Here is a 14,070-nt window from a genome sequence, read left to right as displayed (position 1 = left end):
TACAGTGAAGAAAGAGAGAGGTGGCCCAAGCAAAAATCTAAGGTAATAAACAAAATTTTCCATTCTTCCACAAGAGACTGAAAAAGAGTGGATTAACACTGGCTTGGAAACGAAATTGAAAATATCCACAATGGTTGAGCAGCAGTTTAAGAATCTTGGCCTTTTCTTATAATCAAAACATGTGGTATTACACAACCAAACATTGAAGGCATTGCTGCATCTGTAAACTAGAGTGGAGCAGGGTATTACAAGAAGATCCAACAAAACCAAACCCATTACAAAAAATACATCTTGCTTGAGCTCTTATACTTCTCAATGACCTTAATTATTATCAAAATTTGTATAGAAGAAACTGGAGCTCGAGCTACACACCTAATGAGGTCCAGGCTTGGAAGTGAACTGATCAAGGCTTATCAACTTCCTCGCTGCATTCGGTGGCAACCTTTCTTGGATTGCGCCCACCCATCTTCCCAAATGAGCCCATTGCAGATAAACTCTTGAAGCTGCTGCTTCCTTCGCTGAAATTTCGACCTTCTCTCGATTTTCTTGGCTTTGTGGGACTAATTTCCAATTCTGTGTCATCGTTGGTCTTGATCTGGGCCACAACTAATCTGGTAATGACACTTCGGCAGAAGGGGCAACAAACTGGAACTGTATGACAGGCCGTTGTAGGATTGGGCTTGTTGTGGCAACATAGCGCCAGGGTGCAATGGGCACACATCTGGTGACCACATTCTTGGACTTCAATCGTACAGACTTGGTCAAAGCATATGCAGCATAGCTCGGCTTCGCTGGCCTGTTTGAGAAGAATTTCCCAGAAAATAAGAAAAGCAATTGTCATCGATTTTTAGTAATGGGCACAACCGAATGATGATTCCAAATAGCGAAGCAAATATGGTGATATTATATACTAATGCTTCTCTGGATGATGGATGTTTGATTCATGCCTACCTTAATAAACATGAAACAAAAAATATAAAGGGAGCTCACTCAAGTAAAAACTTGTTTTTGCTGCATCTGAACACTCACAGCATTGTCTTCTTTGCTAAAAAATTTTTGAGTTCCAGATCTTATAAGATTGAACTGTTTGGATATGCAACATATTTGAAATTCAAGCCAGAAGTTGGATTTCCTAGAAGAGAATTCCCGGCCATTTTGTTGATCATCTCCAAATTGTAAAGACATAGCTGGGCTTTGTATATAAACCTAAAATTGATCTCACTGATTGGGTAAATAAAATAAAATACGGAAATAAGAATATCTGCAGGAGGTTGTTGGACAGGACATAGAAAGAAAACAATTCCAATTTGTTTCCAGGATCATTAGATAGATCTTTAAGCACACAACTTCTTTTGCTGACGGATTTTAAAATTCAACTGGGGCATGATATAAATGTAAGGGTATGAAATGAAAAGTATGCATCTCAATGAAGAGGAAGTGTGTTACCTCAGAGGCATCATCATCAAGCCCACCATCAGAATGCAAAGGGGATGGAAGATAGTAGATTGTTCCCTTCAATATGGCCTTCTCCCTCTCCTTGTTTGCCTCTATTAGGGCCCTCTCTAACAGGGCTTTTGCCTCTGGGTTAAGTGTGCTGATGAACTTCAAAGGTGATGGCCAGACAAGGGGCCCTGCTGCTGAAGGGTTCAGCAAGGCTGCACATGCTCCATGCTTGTGTTTCATGGCAACTGTATATGGTATTCTCCTGTAGAAACGCATCCCTTAATGGTAAGTTCCAAAAGCAGACCTTCAGAAACTTTTAACTAGACTCTAGCCATCAAATAATGAAGCAGAACTCGTACAATATTAGGACTATGGGGATAGGGATGCAGCAATGCTCTCAGGAGAAGTGGAGTAGGAATTCTTTTGCCTGAGGCATGTGAACATACTAAAGATTTCTTACTGCAAATGGCATAGTATGAACACAAAGAGGCATAAAAAGGCAGCTATTTTCCATAAAATGAAAATGATGTTGCCCAAAAAGTCATTTCCCTACATTCTTTTTTAGTACTTTTTTAGCATTCTAATGCAGTTTCAAGAGTTCATACCCACAAATTCAAATATAAGTAGGTAAGCACGAATGCATTCCTTTGTGCAACAGTTAATGCATGCACATGGGAGTTGAAGTTTTCTAAAATGAGTTCTTGGATCTTTCCTGTGATATCAAATGCAGATTTGTGAAGACGACTTTCTCCTTCTGTTTTATAATTAAAGTTTAAATTCCCATCTTCAATTATTTCCAAGTAGCTCTTTAATGGAGAAGGCAATTTTCAGATTGTCTAAAGGGGTTGAGCATCAAAAAAAGAGTCCACCAAGTGCAAGCTAAATTTAGTTACCTTAGTTGCTGGGAGACTGCATTATATACTTCAGAAACAGAGTAAATGAACCAAAAAAAAATGCCTGTCAAGATATGATTATTGAGGTTTACCCAGATGAATCTCGGTGAAGTCGATCTGCTCCCCATGCAAGCAATTCCCGAACAGTATCTAAGGACCCTCCACGAGCTGCCAAATGAAGGGGTGTACTTCCCGGGTAGCTGCAGTTATAACCTCCATGAATTAGAAGGGCAAATATGACACCTAACAATTGAGCAGAATGCAGAGACTAAAATAAATTACCAGTATCCACTGGTTGAAGCACAGACTAATGCGCCACGGCTTAGGAGGATATGAACACAATCAGACCTCCTTTGGCGGGCTGCTAAATGTAACGGAGTTGCTCCCTTTCCATCTCTTATATTCACAAATCTTGAAAATCCCCTGCTCTCCAATCCATACCAGACAATATAAATCAGATGATTGATAATTGAAAGAGAGAAACAGGGAAGGAAGGGGAAAAATAAAACCTTACCAAGAAACTGCAATAGGGGTGGAATGGGCAGCAGAAAGAATAGCTTGGAGGCAATCAGAATGGCCATAGTAAGCAGCATAATGCAAGCAGGTTCTTCCATGACGAGAATCAAACATCAAAATCTGAAAGAAGTTTCAATTATAACCCAACATCAATTTCTCTATTACAGTTCAAATGCCAAATTCAAAAAAGACCATCAGAGCTCATATGAAGAAACATACATTCGCTCCTGCTTCAAGAAGCTTTTGCACGCAATATATCTTTCCATGCATTGCAGCCAACATAAGAGGCGTCTAAATCAATTCCAAACAGAAGAAATCAATCCACAGAAGAGGTGGAGAAGAGAGGAAAAAACAAAAAACCAAAACAGAAGTGAAAGCATTCCCGATCAGAAGCAAAAAAGGAAAAATGAGAGTTCCATGTCGAAACAAACACTGATCAAGAACAAAATATCACCTGTTTCTGCCCATTCAAGACATCCGGATTGACAGACCGAGCCAAAATCAAAGAAAGCACCTATCCATCACCACACCATGCACCACAGATAAACACCCATCAAAAAATTTTCCAAAGAAAACCAAAACCCATCAAGAAATCAATCAAGAAAAACACAAACCCACCTCGATCCGACCTTTGGCAGCTGCCAAATGAAGCGCAGGGAGCCTCCCATTGCCACCCCTCTGTTCCAAAAGACTAGGTTCCTCCTCCAGCATAGCTTCCACCAAATCCACGTCCCCATCCTCAACGGCACCCAAAAACCTGTAATCAGCGCCTTCACCACAACTCAATCCCTGACCCATCTCCTCCTATCTTCCCCTTCAGCATATAAGTCCCCAGGCCGCCCGCGCCCGTCGTCACGCGCCACCGTCCACGGAGGTCATGGGCGGGTGGGGCTGATGCTGGTGGCGCGGCTGAGTTGAAGGCCAATGCAATCTAAGTAATGAGAGTGGCCTCGGAGTCTGGACCTGCCCGCCGAGATTTCGGGCAACTGACCGCGTGTGTTTGAGCCACTGTTTAATGTTGTCAGATATTTTTTCGATCAATTTTTTTTCAGATTCATTTTTCACTTATACACACATCTGCTCTTTTCTCCTCCACGTCTCTTTCAATAAATCACACGGATTTTTTGACGCGCTTTTCCCGGGTTCATCTCAGCCTTCCATTCCCGCCGCTCTCCCTCTCAGCCGTCCGATGGCATCTCTGCCGGTTACAGTGTCGGACTCTGCATCCCTGCTCCCTGGTTTTCAATTTCCAAATTTTTTATTTTATGTCAATTTGGACTTTTCGTTCCACTTGTTTGTCTTTAATCTTTATCTTATATTTTACATTTTAAATAATGAAAATTAAATTTTTATAAATAAAAAATTTTAAAAATTGATTTCATTTTTTCAATTTAAGAAAAAATTGCTGTCTAGTAATTTTACTAATTTGATTTCTTGATTTCCAAAAATTATAAAGAAAATCATAACAAAAAATATAAAATTTTCCATTTTTTTCTTAAAATTCTTAAATTGATAATGAACTATTTTGGAATAACTTTTAATTTCATCCGAGGAATAAATAATATTCAAAGAGTTTTCATTATGTTTCCTAACTTTTTCTTCTTTTCAAAAGTCGAATAATTAAGCATTATCACATATTAGTAAGCAAAATCAAACTTAATATGCTTTTTAATATTTTATAAATAAGTGAAAAAAATCAAGACATAATACCTCCGGAAGGCACGGTAGAATTCTCTTTTCTAAATTATTTAAAATTAAAATTACAACAATTATTTAAGCCAAAAATAAAAAGGGGAGAAAAGAACAAACGTGAAAACTACAGCTTTCTCATGACAAATATCCTTTAATTGCCGACGTTTCCTCTTTTTGACTTCCTCCTCATGTAAGCCTTCCACCTGGCTTCGCTTTTTCTATTCTTTTTCCTATACTGGTCAATAACATACAGCTACAAGATAAAAATTCATATTTAAAAAGTCACATCTACGCATCATATGATTCAAATGCCTTCTAGTCACCCTCCAATTTCTCCCCCGAGAAACGTGCCATTAAATTGAAAATGTTACGTGTTAGAAAATCGGGTTTATTTCGTTTTCAAAAACAGTTTTGGATAATAATTTTTTTAATTTGTTGTTTAATTTTTATAAAATAAAAATCTATTTAAAAACTTAAGATATTTTTTTTTTAATGTTTTTAAATGTAATTTTAAAATAATTTTAATATTTAGGGTTTTATTTTTAATATATAGACATGTAATCATTTTTAAAAATAATTCTAAAAAAATGGTAGAAAATAATTAAAAATATTTTATAAAAACATCATGAGTAAAAAAAACATATTTATACTAAATATGAGACCTATGTAATAATTATTTTCGAGAACAATTTTTTATTTTTTTAAATAAAAATCATAAAAGTAAATTTGATAATAAAAAATTATTTTATATTTTTTGTTTTAGAAAACAAAGAATGAGATGTTTTAAGGGGATATTGTCTTTTACTATTTTTAATTATTTTTTAAGGATTATTTTAAAAAATAATTATATAAATGTATAAAATCATTAAAAATAAAATATTATATATGAAAAAATATTTTTTAAAATATTAAAAATAAATTATCAAATGCTTGTCCTAAAAATCCTTTTGAGTAAAATGCTTTTAGTCGGGGTGCCTTGAATGGAGTCATTTGGGGATGCGTAAACCATCCTTTTGGGATTCTGCAAAGCAATCTTAGAGCAATTTTTACCAGTGGAGAAAGATTTGAAGGTGGCTTGCCTTGTACGATTGTCAATTCTCAAATTCATACGGAAGGCGTGCATGGTTGATTTTCTCGAGTCAGTGGGTCAATTTTTTTAATTAGCACAAAATTTCACTGTTCCTGATTTGTAATAAAGTTCCTCGAAATTCTAATTAAGGCTCCTAGTGACTTTTAATAAAGCTTAGAGAAATTGTTTTAGATGGTAGAGTTTGGGATGATGCCTCCACTCGTACGGCTGGCCTATGATTAGTGATGTATAAAGTTTAACCCCATTATGATTGACTTAGGGTTGCAGCTGATAATGACTCTGGCTAATAGGTGTTCACACAGCTGGATCCTATGATACTTGATCAGATAGAAATGCAAATAAAAATATTTGAAATTTTGATCAAAATGATAGTTTTTTTGTTCAAATAGTTTCAAATTTGAGAATTATTTCACATATTTGTTCATTTTAGCTATCTTACGAGCATGAAGATGTGATATTGGGGTTTTTTTGTTCAACCGTATTTTAAAAATAGTAAATTTATTTTTGTTACATATTCTAAATATGGTTTCTAAATACAAATTGAAACTACATCTCCTAAATAAAATTAACTTCCTTTTTCGACTTTTGTATATTTAAGTTGAAAATGACGACTTTTTCTACCTTACTTGAATTCCACTCCATTATCTTTTTCAACTATTTCTTATAATTTTATTAAAATTAAACATTATTTAAATAAATTCAATAATTTGGTACTTGAATAATCCACTTATTATATCCTTAATATTGTCACGGTTTAATCTTAACCATCCGATGAATTTTTCAAACATTTTTTTTTTTTTTTTACTATTGGGATTATTAAATAACATGGTTGTATATCTCTAAGAATGTCCTATTTTTTCCTTTTTTAACCTCATCGTTTGAGTGAGGATACATGATAAAAACGTAAGTTAACAATGATTTAATATTATCTCATTCAGAATAAGAACTTTCCTCATTCATGAATGTTCTATTTTCAATCATATATGTAAATATTACTCCTATGAAAACCTAGTTATGATGTGTAATGATATTTAATCACTAAACCTATATTTGGTTGACAAAGATAACATATGATATAATACGTATATTATCACATCTCATTGGATTTGAAATGTATTTTGTAAGATTATATAAGATATAATTTCCTTGAATATTTATCGACATGATACGGTAAGGTAGTATATGTAATGCACGATATTTAGGATATGTTATTTAAGTTAACGAATAAATAGTTATGCTTATATTTTAGTTTGTAAAATATATATAAATATTATTCAAAATATAAAAATATAATTTATGTGTATTAAATAATACATATATTAATATTATTTTTTTAATATGTTTTATAAATATATTTGTAGCTCTTTTTTTTAACCACGAATTTAAGTTTTTAATTAAAAAGAATAATTTAAAAAAAATAGTTAATTAAAAAAATTATAAATGATTAAAAATAAATTAATTAATGATATATGGAATATTATATCTTATATCTCAACTTGAAATTAATTGTATCATATATAGAAGAGATATAAAAAAGATATTGGATAATAGATTTTATTACTTATATTCAGTTAAACATTTGATAAAATAAGTGATTAGAGAACTTCTCTTATTTCATGTTTAGTTAAATAGAGGACAAGATAAGTGATCTTATTCCATTACCTATCAAATATGAGATATGATATGTTATCTATCAAACATGAAATATGTATGATATGTTATATTTTCTTGTTTTATTTCATACTATGTCAAGTCCATCGAATATGTCGCTACATTTGGTTGATGGGACAAGATAAAATGAAATTGACATATCATATCTCATTAGATAATATATATTTTACGATATCATTTTCAATGCGATATGATGTCTTTGTATATATATCAAATGGAATTTAATATGTTATGTCATATTTACATTTAGTTTTCAAAATGAATAAAAAAAACTAAAATGAAATATATATTATTTTTCAAAGTTATATATTTGTTCAAAGTTAAAATTATATCAAATTTTAATATTTTACATTAAAAAATCAAAAAAATTCTTACATTTAGTATTATTTAGAAATTGTTCAATAACTTAAAATTTAGGAAATATATTTTTTGACTTATTAACAATATTATTGATTAAAATATTTACAATTTACGCATAAAAAATTTATATGATATTACTCAATATATATATATATATATATATATATATATATATATATATATTAGTATTATTTTATAATATATTGTATAAAATTTTTAATTATTTTTTAATCATGAATTTAATTTTTTTTAATCAAAATTTTTTGTTCTAAAAAATAAGTAATATAAAAAAAATAAAAATAATTATTGAAAAAAATTAATTTTTGGTTCCATATATCTTAGTTTAGAATTAACATATTTCATATAGAATAAATATAAAAAAAACAGTAGATAATATATTTTCCTATCTATCTTATCCCGTGAATACAGAATAAGATAAAATGGGGATGTGGGAGGAATTTTGGGGTATATGTAGAGTACAAAATCGGGGTTCAGTCCTAGTCATTGGAGGAGACTGTTTGATTGTCTGCCCGGTGGACCCGCGGTTAGATGGCTCAACAAGGAACGAGGAAGCTTCAACTCATCTCCAACCAACTCCTGACCTCCATGACCAAATAAATTAACTCAGCAATCCCCCACGTGACCATTCTTTTCAATTTTGTTTATTTTTTCCGAAGTGCAGGCGTACGCGGCTTGATTTGACATTGAATCCGAACGCCATTGCTATAGAGAATATGAAAATGAAAGCGTTTTCCAATTAAAAAAAATATTTTACAAAAACAAAAACGGTCTCCCCAGTTTTCGTATCAAAACGTATTAAATTGACCGTGTTTTTGTTTCAAAAGAAAGCGATATAAAAACAAATACCGTATAAGACTTTGTCAAACGTTCATGCTATTTATTCTAAGAAGCATTCAATTATGTTTTATAAAATCATTTCTTTCCTTTTCTCGCCTGAGCTATTTTTTGCTTCTTTTCGTCCAAATTCCTTTGTTTCAGTCATAGTGTAAAAGGTTATTCACAAAGATGGCATATGTTTACATAAATCAAACTTCAGTTGCTTTATGCTAAAAAAAATAAATTTTTTTTGCTATACGTTATACAAATTTTGTAAGTTATAAAAGTCACGAGAACCTTCTAGATGTCGGAATTTGTTTGTTTAATCAAGAATAACAATGAGATGAGTTTTTCTAGATATTCATCTTACCCCTAATAAGATAGGTTTAATATTAAACTAAATGAGTTTGAGACTTTTTTAAAACCTTTGATGATTCAAGGTAGATTCAAATATTGCCTTATATAAATTTTAAAGAAAGTTTAATTAATTTTTTTATTTACTAATTTTTAATGCAAATAAAATATTTAAAAAAATTAATTTTCTAAAAATAATTCATAAGAATCATAATATTTTAATTATTTATAAAATATATCTATTTTAACATAATTAAATTTTTAAAATTTTATTTCAAGAGTTTTTTTTTTTTTTTTTTAATTTTAATTTTTTTTGGTCAATTGTTCTATATCCTCATAATGTGATACAAAAAGAATGTATCATGGAGGATGGAAAATTGACTTAATGAAATTTGGTATGATTGAAAAGTGTCTCGACTTCCTAACCAACAAAGATTCTTTTTTATAAAATAATATTGTATAAAATAGATTCTTTTTTTATAAAAAAATATTATATAAAATAATTTTTAAGTTGATATATTATTATAATATTAGATTTTCTTGTATAATAAAAAAATTATTAGAAATATTTATTTATAAATATTTTAGGTGATGATGGGAAAATAAGTTTATACATACAATAAGAGATAGACAGGAATGTGAGGAAGAACAAGAGATATATGATAAAGTAAAGAGAAAGATAAGGGAAGGCGTAGTGCAAGGTGAACATGGGAAACTCCGTCCAAAACTCATCTTGTTATCATCCTTATTTTAATCTTGAAGGATGTTACTTGTCCAAAACTCATCTTGTTGTCATCCCAATTATGGTAAGGGGCATCATATTTGCATGGGGTTGTAAGGGGTGTATGTTAGGAGTATAATCATGTGAGACACGATGAGGATGTCATCACTTCATGTGAGTGATTATTTTTAAAATTGTATATAAATATAGGTTATTCTTAGAAATCGCCATTAAAAATTGTTGTCATAAGAATTTATATATTTTATGTTGAAGTTATTACCCAATTTTGTTTTAAAAACAAAAAAAATAAGAAATATATGCAAGCCACCACTTAATATTTGGATGAAATAATTTGGTAAGAAAACATTTTTCAATTTGAGGTGGAAGTATTGGCAATGCAAGGTCATTAATCATTATGGCTCCCTCAGTTCAAAAGTGGATCCATTGTTGGATTGAAATGCTTAATGGGCCAAATGCTCAAGGGGCTCAAAATTCGTCCACGGTTCATTCTTTGGAAACTTGTTGCCACCTAGCCCAGCCCAAAATTGGGCCCAAGTCCAAACCCAGCAAATAGCACCGCCTTCTAGTTTATAGTGGCTCGACCCGAGACTCTGCCCGTGATTGTAGATGGTTCTGAACTTCTGATGCCCTAAACCCAAAAAACCCTATAAAATCTTCATTTCCTCTAAAACCCTCTTCCCTCCTCTAGCCACCTCCAAAACCCTAATAACAACGACAATCACAACACAGTGAGCCATGTCTGAGCTCGAGCTTTCGCGTTCCGAGAAGAAAAAGAAGAAGAATAAGAGCCGTACAGAAGCCCTTGATGTTGTCGAATTCGGTTCCGATCCTACTCAGAAGGACGGTGAGTTCCTAATCAAACCCCAGAGCTTCACTCCTTCGTTAGACACCTCTCAGTGGCCAATCCTTCTCAAGAACTACGACCGTCTCAATGTACGCACAGGGCACTACACTCCTCTTCCCTCCGGTTATTCCCCCCTCAAGCGTCCTCTGGCTGAGTACATCAGGTACGGCATTCTCAATCTTGATAAACCCGCTAACCCATCTTCTCACGAGGTTGTCGCTTGGATTAAGCGCATTCTCCGAGTTGAAAAAACCGGTCACAGCGGTACCCTCGATCCTAAAGTGACTGGAAATCTCATAGTGTGTATCGATCGAGCCACCCGCCTTGTGAAATCCCAGCAAGGCGCTGGAAAAGAATATGTCTGTGTTGCCCGTTTACACTCTTCAGTGCCCGATGTTGCCAAGGTGGCTCGGGCGCTTGAAACCCTAACTGGAGCGGTGTTCCAGAGGCCACCTTTGATTTCTGCTGTAAAAAGGCAACTTAGGATTAGGACGATTTATGAGAGTAAGCTTCTTGAGTACGACCCAGATAGGCATTTAGTTGTTTTTTGGATTTCTTGCGAGGCGGGAACTTATGTAAGGACATTATGTGTGCATTTGGGCCTGATTCTTGGCGTGGGAGGGCATATGCAGGAGCTTCGTAGGGTGCGGTCTGGGATTTTGGGTGAGAAAGATAACATGGTTACAATGCACGATGTTATGGATGCTCAATGGGTTTATGATAATTACAGGGATGAGAGTTATTTGAGACGGGTTATTATGCCACTTGAAGTGGTCTTAACTAGTTATAAGAGATTGGTTGTGAAGGATTCTGCTGTGAATGCGATTTGTTATGGTGCAAAATTGATGATTCCAGGGTTGTTGAGATTTGAAAATGAAATTGAGAATGGTGAGGAAGTTGTCCTTATGACTACCAAAGGAGAGGCAATTGCATTGGGCATTGCAGAGATGACAACTGCTGTAATGGCAACTTGTGATCATGGTGTTGTGGCAAGAATTAAGAGGGTGGTCATGGATCGGGATACTTACCCAAGGAAATGGGGCTTGGGACCAAGGGCAGCCATGAAGAAGAAACTGATTACTGAGGGAAAATTAAATAAACATGGGAAGCCAAATGAGAATACTCCTTCAGAATGGTTAAGGAATGTGGTTCTGCCTACAGGAGGGGATTCTATGGTTGCAAGTCTTGCAGCTGCTGTGGAACCCACTGTGAAGGCAGAGACTGATGTGAAGGAAGAGATTGATGGGGAGCAACGCAAACGAAAATTGAATGAAAGTACTGATGATCCTGTTACAGTTCCTGCTAAGAAGATTAAGAAGGAGATTGAAGAGGTGTCAGAGTTCGTCGAAACTGAAAAGAAAGAGAAGAAGAAAAAGAAGAAGAAGGAGAAGGAGAATGGTGATGCTGCCTTATCTGATGAAGAGAAAGCTGTGAAGGTGAAGATAGAGGAGGATGAAGATAAGGATGAAGCTGTCACAGTTGATAAGGAGAAGTCTGAGAAGAAGAAAAAGAAGAAGAAGAACAAGGAGGCTGAGGATGGCACCGCCTCTGGATCACCTATGGGCATTAGTGGGGGTGATGCTGAGGCTGATAAGAGTGAGAAGAAAAAGAAGAAGAAGAAAAAGAATAAAGATGCAGAAGAAGAGGACTAAATGAAAATGAGATTCTCTTTCTTCACTTCACCAAACTCTTGAATGTATGCTCATCTATTTCTCATCTCAATCTGCAACAATTTTTAATATTTGCATTTATTTGCTGCACATTTTCACAATAGATCTACTTTCTTCAGCTACATCATCAATTTTTAATTTTTTTTTTTAATAATTTGTTTAGGTTTTGAATTAGTGTTATTCACGCCTGAACTTTCAGTGTGTGCATAATGTCTGTTGCAATTTTAACTTTCTGGATGTTGTATTTTTTTATGTAATACTAAAGTGATTAATGATTATAAAGTAATTTGGTGGTTTTTCTGTGAGTTTATTGTATGATGAATTCCTCTTAATTGGGCATCTATTTCATCCAAGACCTTAGGTAAAAGAAGCCCAAATAAGTGCTCTCAGTTAGGCTTTAATGTTATGCTGTGCTGGGTAATTTATAGTGCTCCTCATATTCTATATATTCGTTCATATTTTCTCTTGTTTAAATCCATATAAAGCAGTCTCTCACTTTGTATATGACTTCCTTGTTAGGCATGTTCACCTATGTAGGTACTTAAATGCCTAGTTGAAAAAGAATTGAACATGAACAAATTCCAAGCTCATTTGGGCTCAAAGTTACCTATCAAAACCCGACAAAATAGTTCCTTTATGATTTGCCTGATTAACCTGCCCAATTCAACCCTGGGAGAACTTGGCCAGTGGAGAAATTGGTCTTCAACTGTAGTTCATCCCTGCGCAACCATTCCCTCGTGTATTAAAGCCAATTCAGCTTGAATTTTAAACTGTTATCAATTTACTGTCACTGTTTCTACTGACTAATTTAGATGGGTGTTGATGGACGTGTTTATAATGTTTACTAAGGAACAATGTTTGGTGTTGGTGTTTATTCATGTGCAGATCTGCTGGAGTGCGAGAAGCAATGGTGGAACACTGCATTGGATTATGGATTTAAGTAATACCTTACTGGGTAATTTTGGCACTTAAGAAATCATAGACTATTGCTGTTTCTGTTGCATAGTTTCTGGTAAGATGTGATCTGGCTCCTGCAATATCTATTTGGACTATGGTTCGAGAAATGACTTAAGGCATTCAAAGGATCAACATTTGACATTGTGGAATGTTGCCCTGTTATTAGATTTTTAGCAAATTAAAAAGCTTAGTTTGAGATGTCTTTAACACTTCAGTTGTTCAGCATGTTTACTTGGGTTTTCATGTTATGCCACATTGTAACTCAAATTAAATAACTTGTTCTTTTTTGAGTGATCCTTGAATAGCGATTCTGTGCTGGCTATTATTCTATTGTAGTATAAATTTTACTTTTTGGTGGGAAAAATAAGATAGGAGAAGGGAGCTAAGCAGGGAAGTGCAAAGAAGAGCAATTGTAATGGTAACTCGTATAAACCTAAGGCAAGCTGTGGAAGATACTTAGTCTGTGATCAGGATTTTATCTTGTATATTTTGATAGTCCACCTGAATCATTCTTTCTGGATGGTGTGCATGTCTTAGCAGAGACATATATTACCATAATTGATGGTTTACAGGGGACTTGCAAAGTAGTAATAATGTGCTTCAAACTTGCACAGGATATGATTTATTGTTTTAGTTGTGCTAGCTTTTTACTAGGGTCCTGATATTTTGATTCTGGAAGTGTGAAGAAGGTGTTGGACCTTTTCAAGTAACCTGGTCCGTCCTTGAGGAGGTATGTCATATGTGGTGGATCTATGGCTCCCTGAACGTGGTGAATGGGCTCGATGACAATTAAATCCCTGAAGTTGGGCTGTTTAATCTTCTATTTGATGATTACAAGCAGCCCTTTGTTTAACTTTGCAGATTCAAAGTTAAAATGATTTCTAATCACCATAGATGCATTTGATCAAATTGAGGGCATGGCGCACCTTTTTAATAACTCGGAGGTTGCAGGAATCAATCATAAGGCTTACCTTGATAAATAAACCTATGATTACTCGATT

General features: G+C 33.9%; 2 protein-coding genes across 2 annotated transcripts; one reads left to right on the top strand and one right to left on the bottom strand.

Moving 5' to 3' along the window:
- Positions 1-145: 145 nt before the first annotated feature.
- On the bottom strand, positions 146-4,117 carry LOC100249322 (putative E3 ubiquitin-protein ligase XBAT31). Its single transcript, XM_002264398.5, has 8 exons — positions 3,471-4,117; positions 3,307-3,366; positions 3,072-3,143; positions 2,851-2,972; positions 2,619-2,759; positions 2,429-2,536; positions 1,447-1,705; positions 146-796 (listed from the first exon to the last, which is right to left on the bottom strand). Exons 1-8 carry the CDS (start codon positions 3,648-3,650, stop codon positions 404-406), a joined length of 1,335 nt encoding a protein of 444 aa, XP_002264434.1. The 5' UTR covers positions 3,651-4,117; the 3' UTR covers positions 146-403.
- Positions 4,118-10,172: 6,055 nt separating this feature from the next.
- Positions 10,173-13,363, top strand: LOC100258019 (H/ACA ribonucleoprotein complex subunit 4). Its single transcript, XM_002270037.5, has 2 exons — positions 10,173-12,138; positions 12,998-13,363. The coding sequence occupies exon 1, from the start codon at positions 10,334-10,336 to the stop codon at positions 12,092-12,094; it is 1,761 nt and encodes a 586-aa protein (XP_002270073.1). The 5' UTR covers positions 10,173-10,333; the 3' UTR covers positions 12,095-12,138; positions 12,998-13,363.
- Positions 13,364-14,070: the final 707 nt, after the last annotated feature.

This window comes from Vitis vinifera, chromosome 8 (assembly GCF_030704535.1).
Source record: "Vitis vinifera cultivar Pinot Noir 40024 chromosome 8, ASM3070453v1".
Classification (NCBI taxonomy): domain Eukaryota; kingdom Viridiplantae; phylum Streptophyta; class Magnoliopsida; order Vitales; family Vitaceae; genus Vitis; species Vitis vinifera.
The sequence above is the reverse complement of the archived record's forward strand: the minus strand, read 5'-3'. Positions and strand labels throughout refer to the sequence as shown.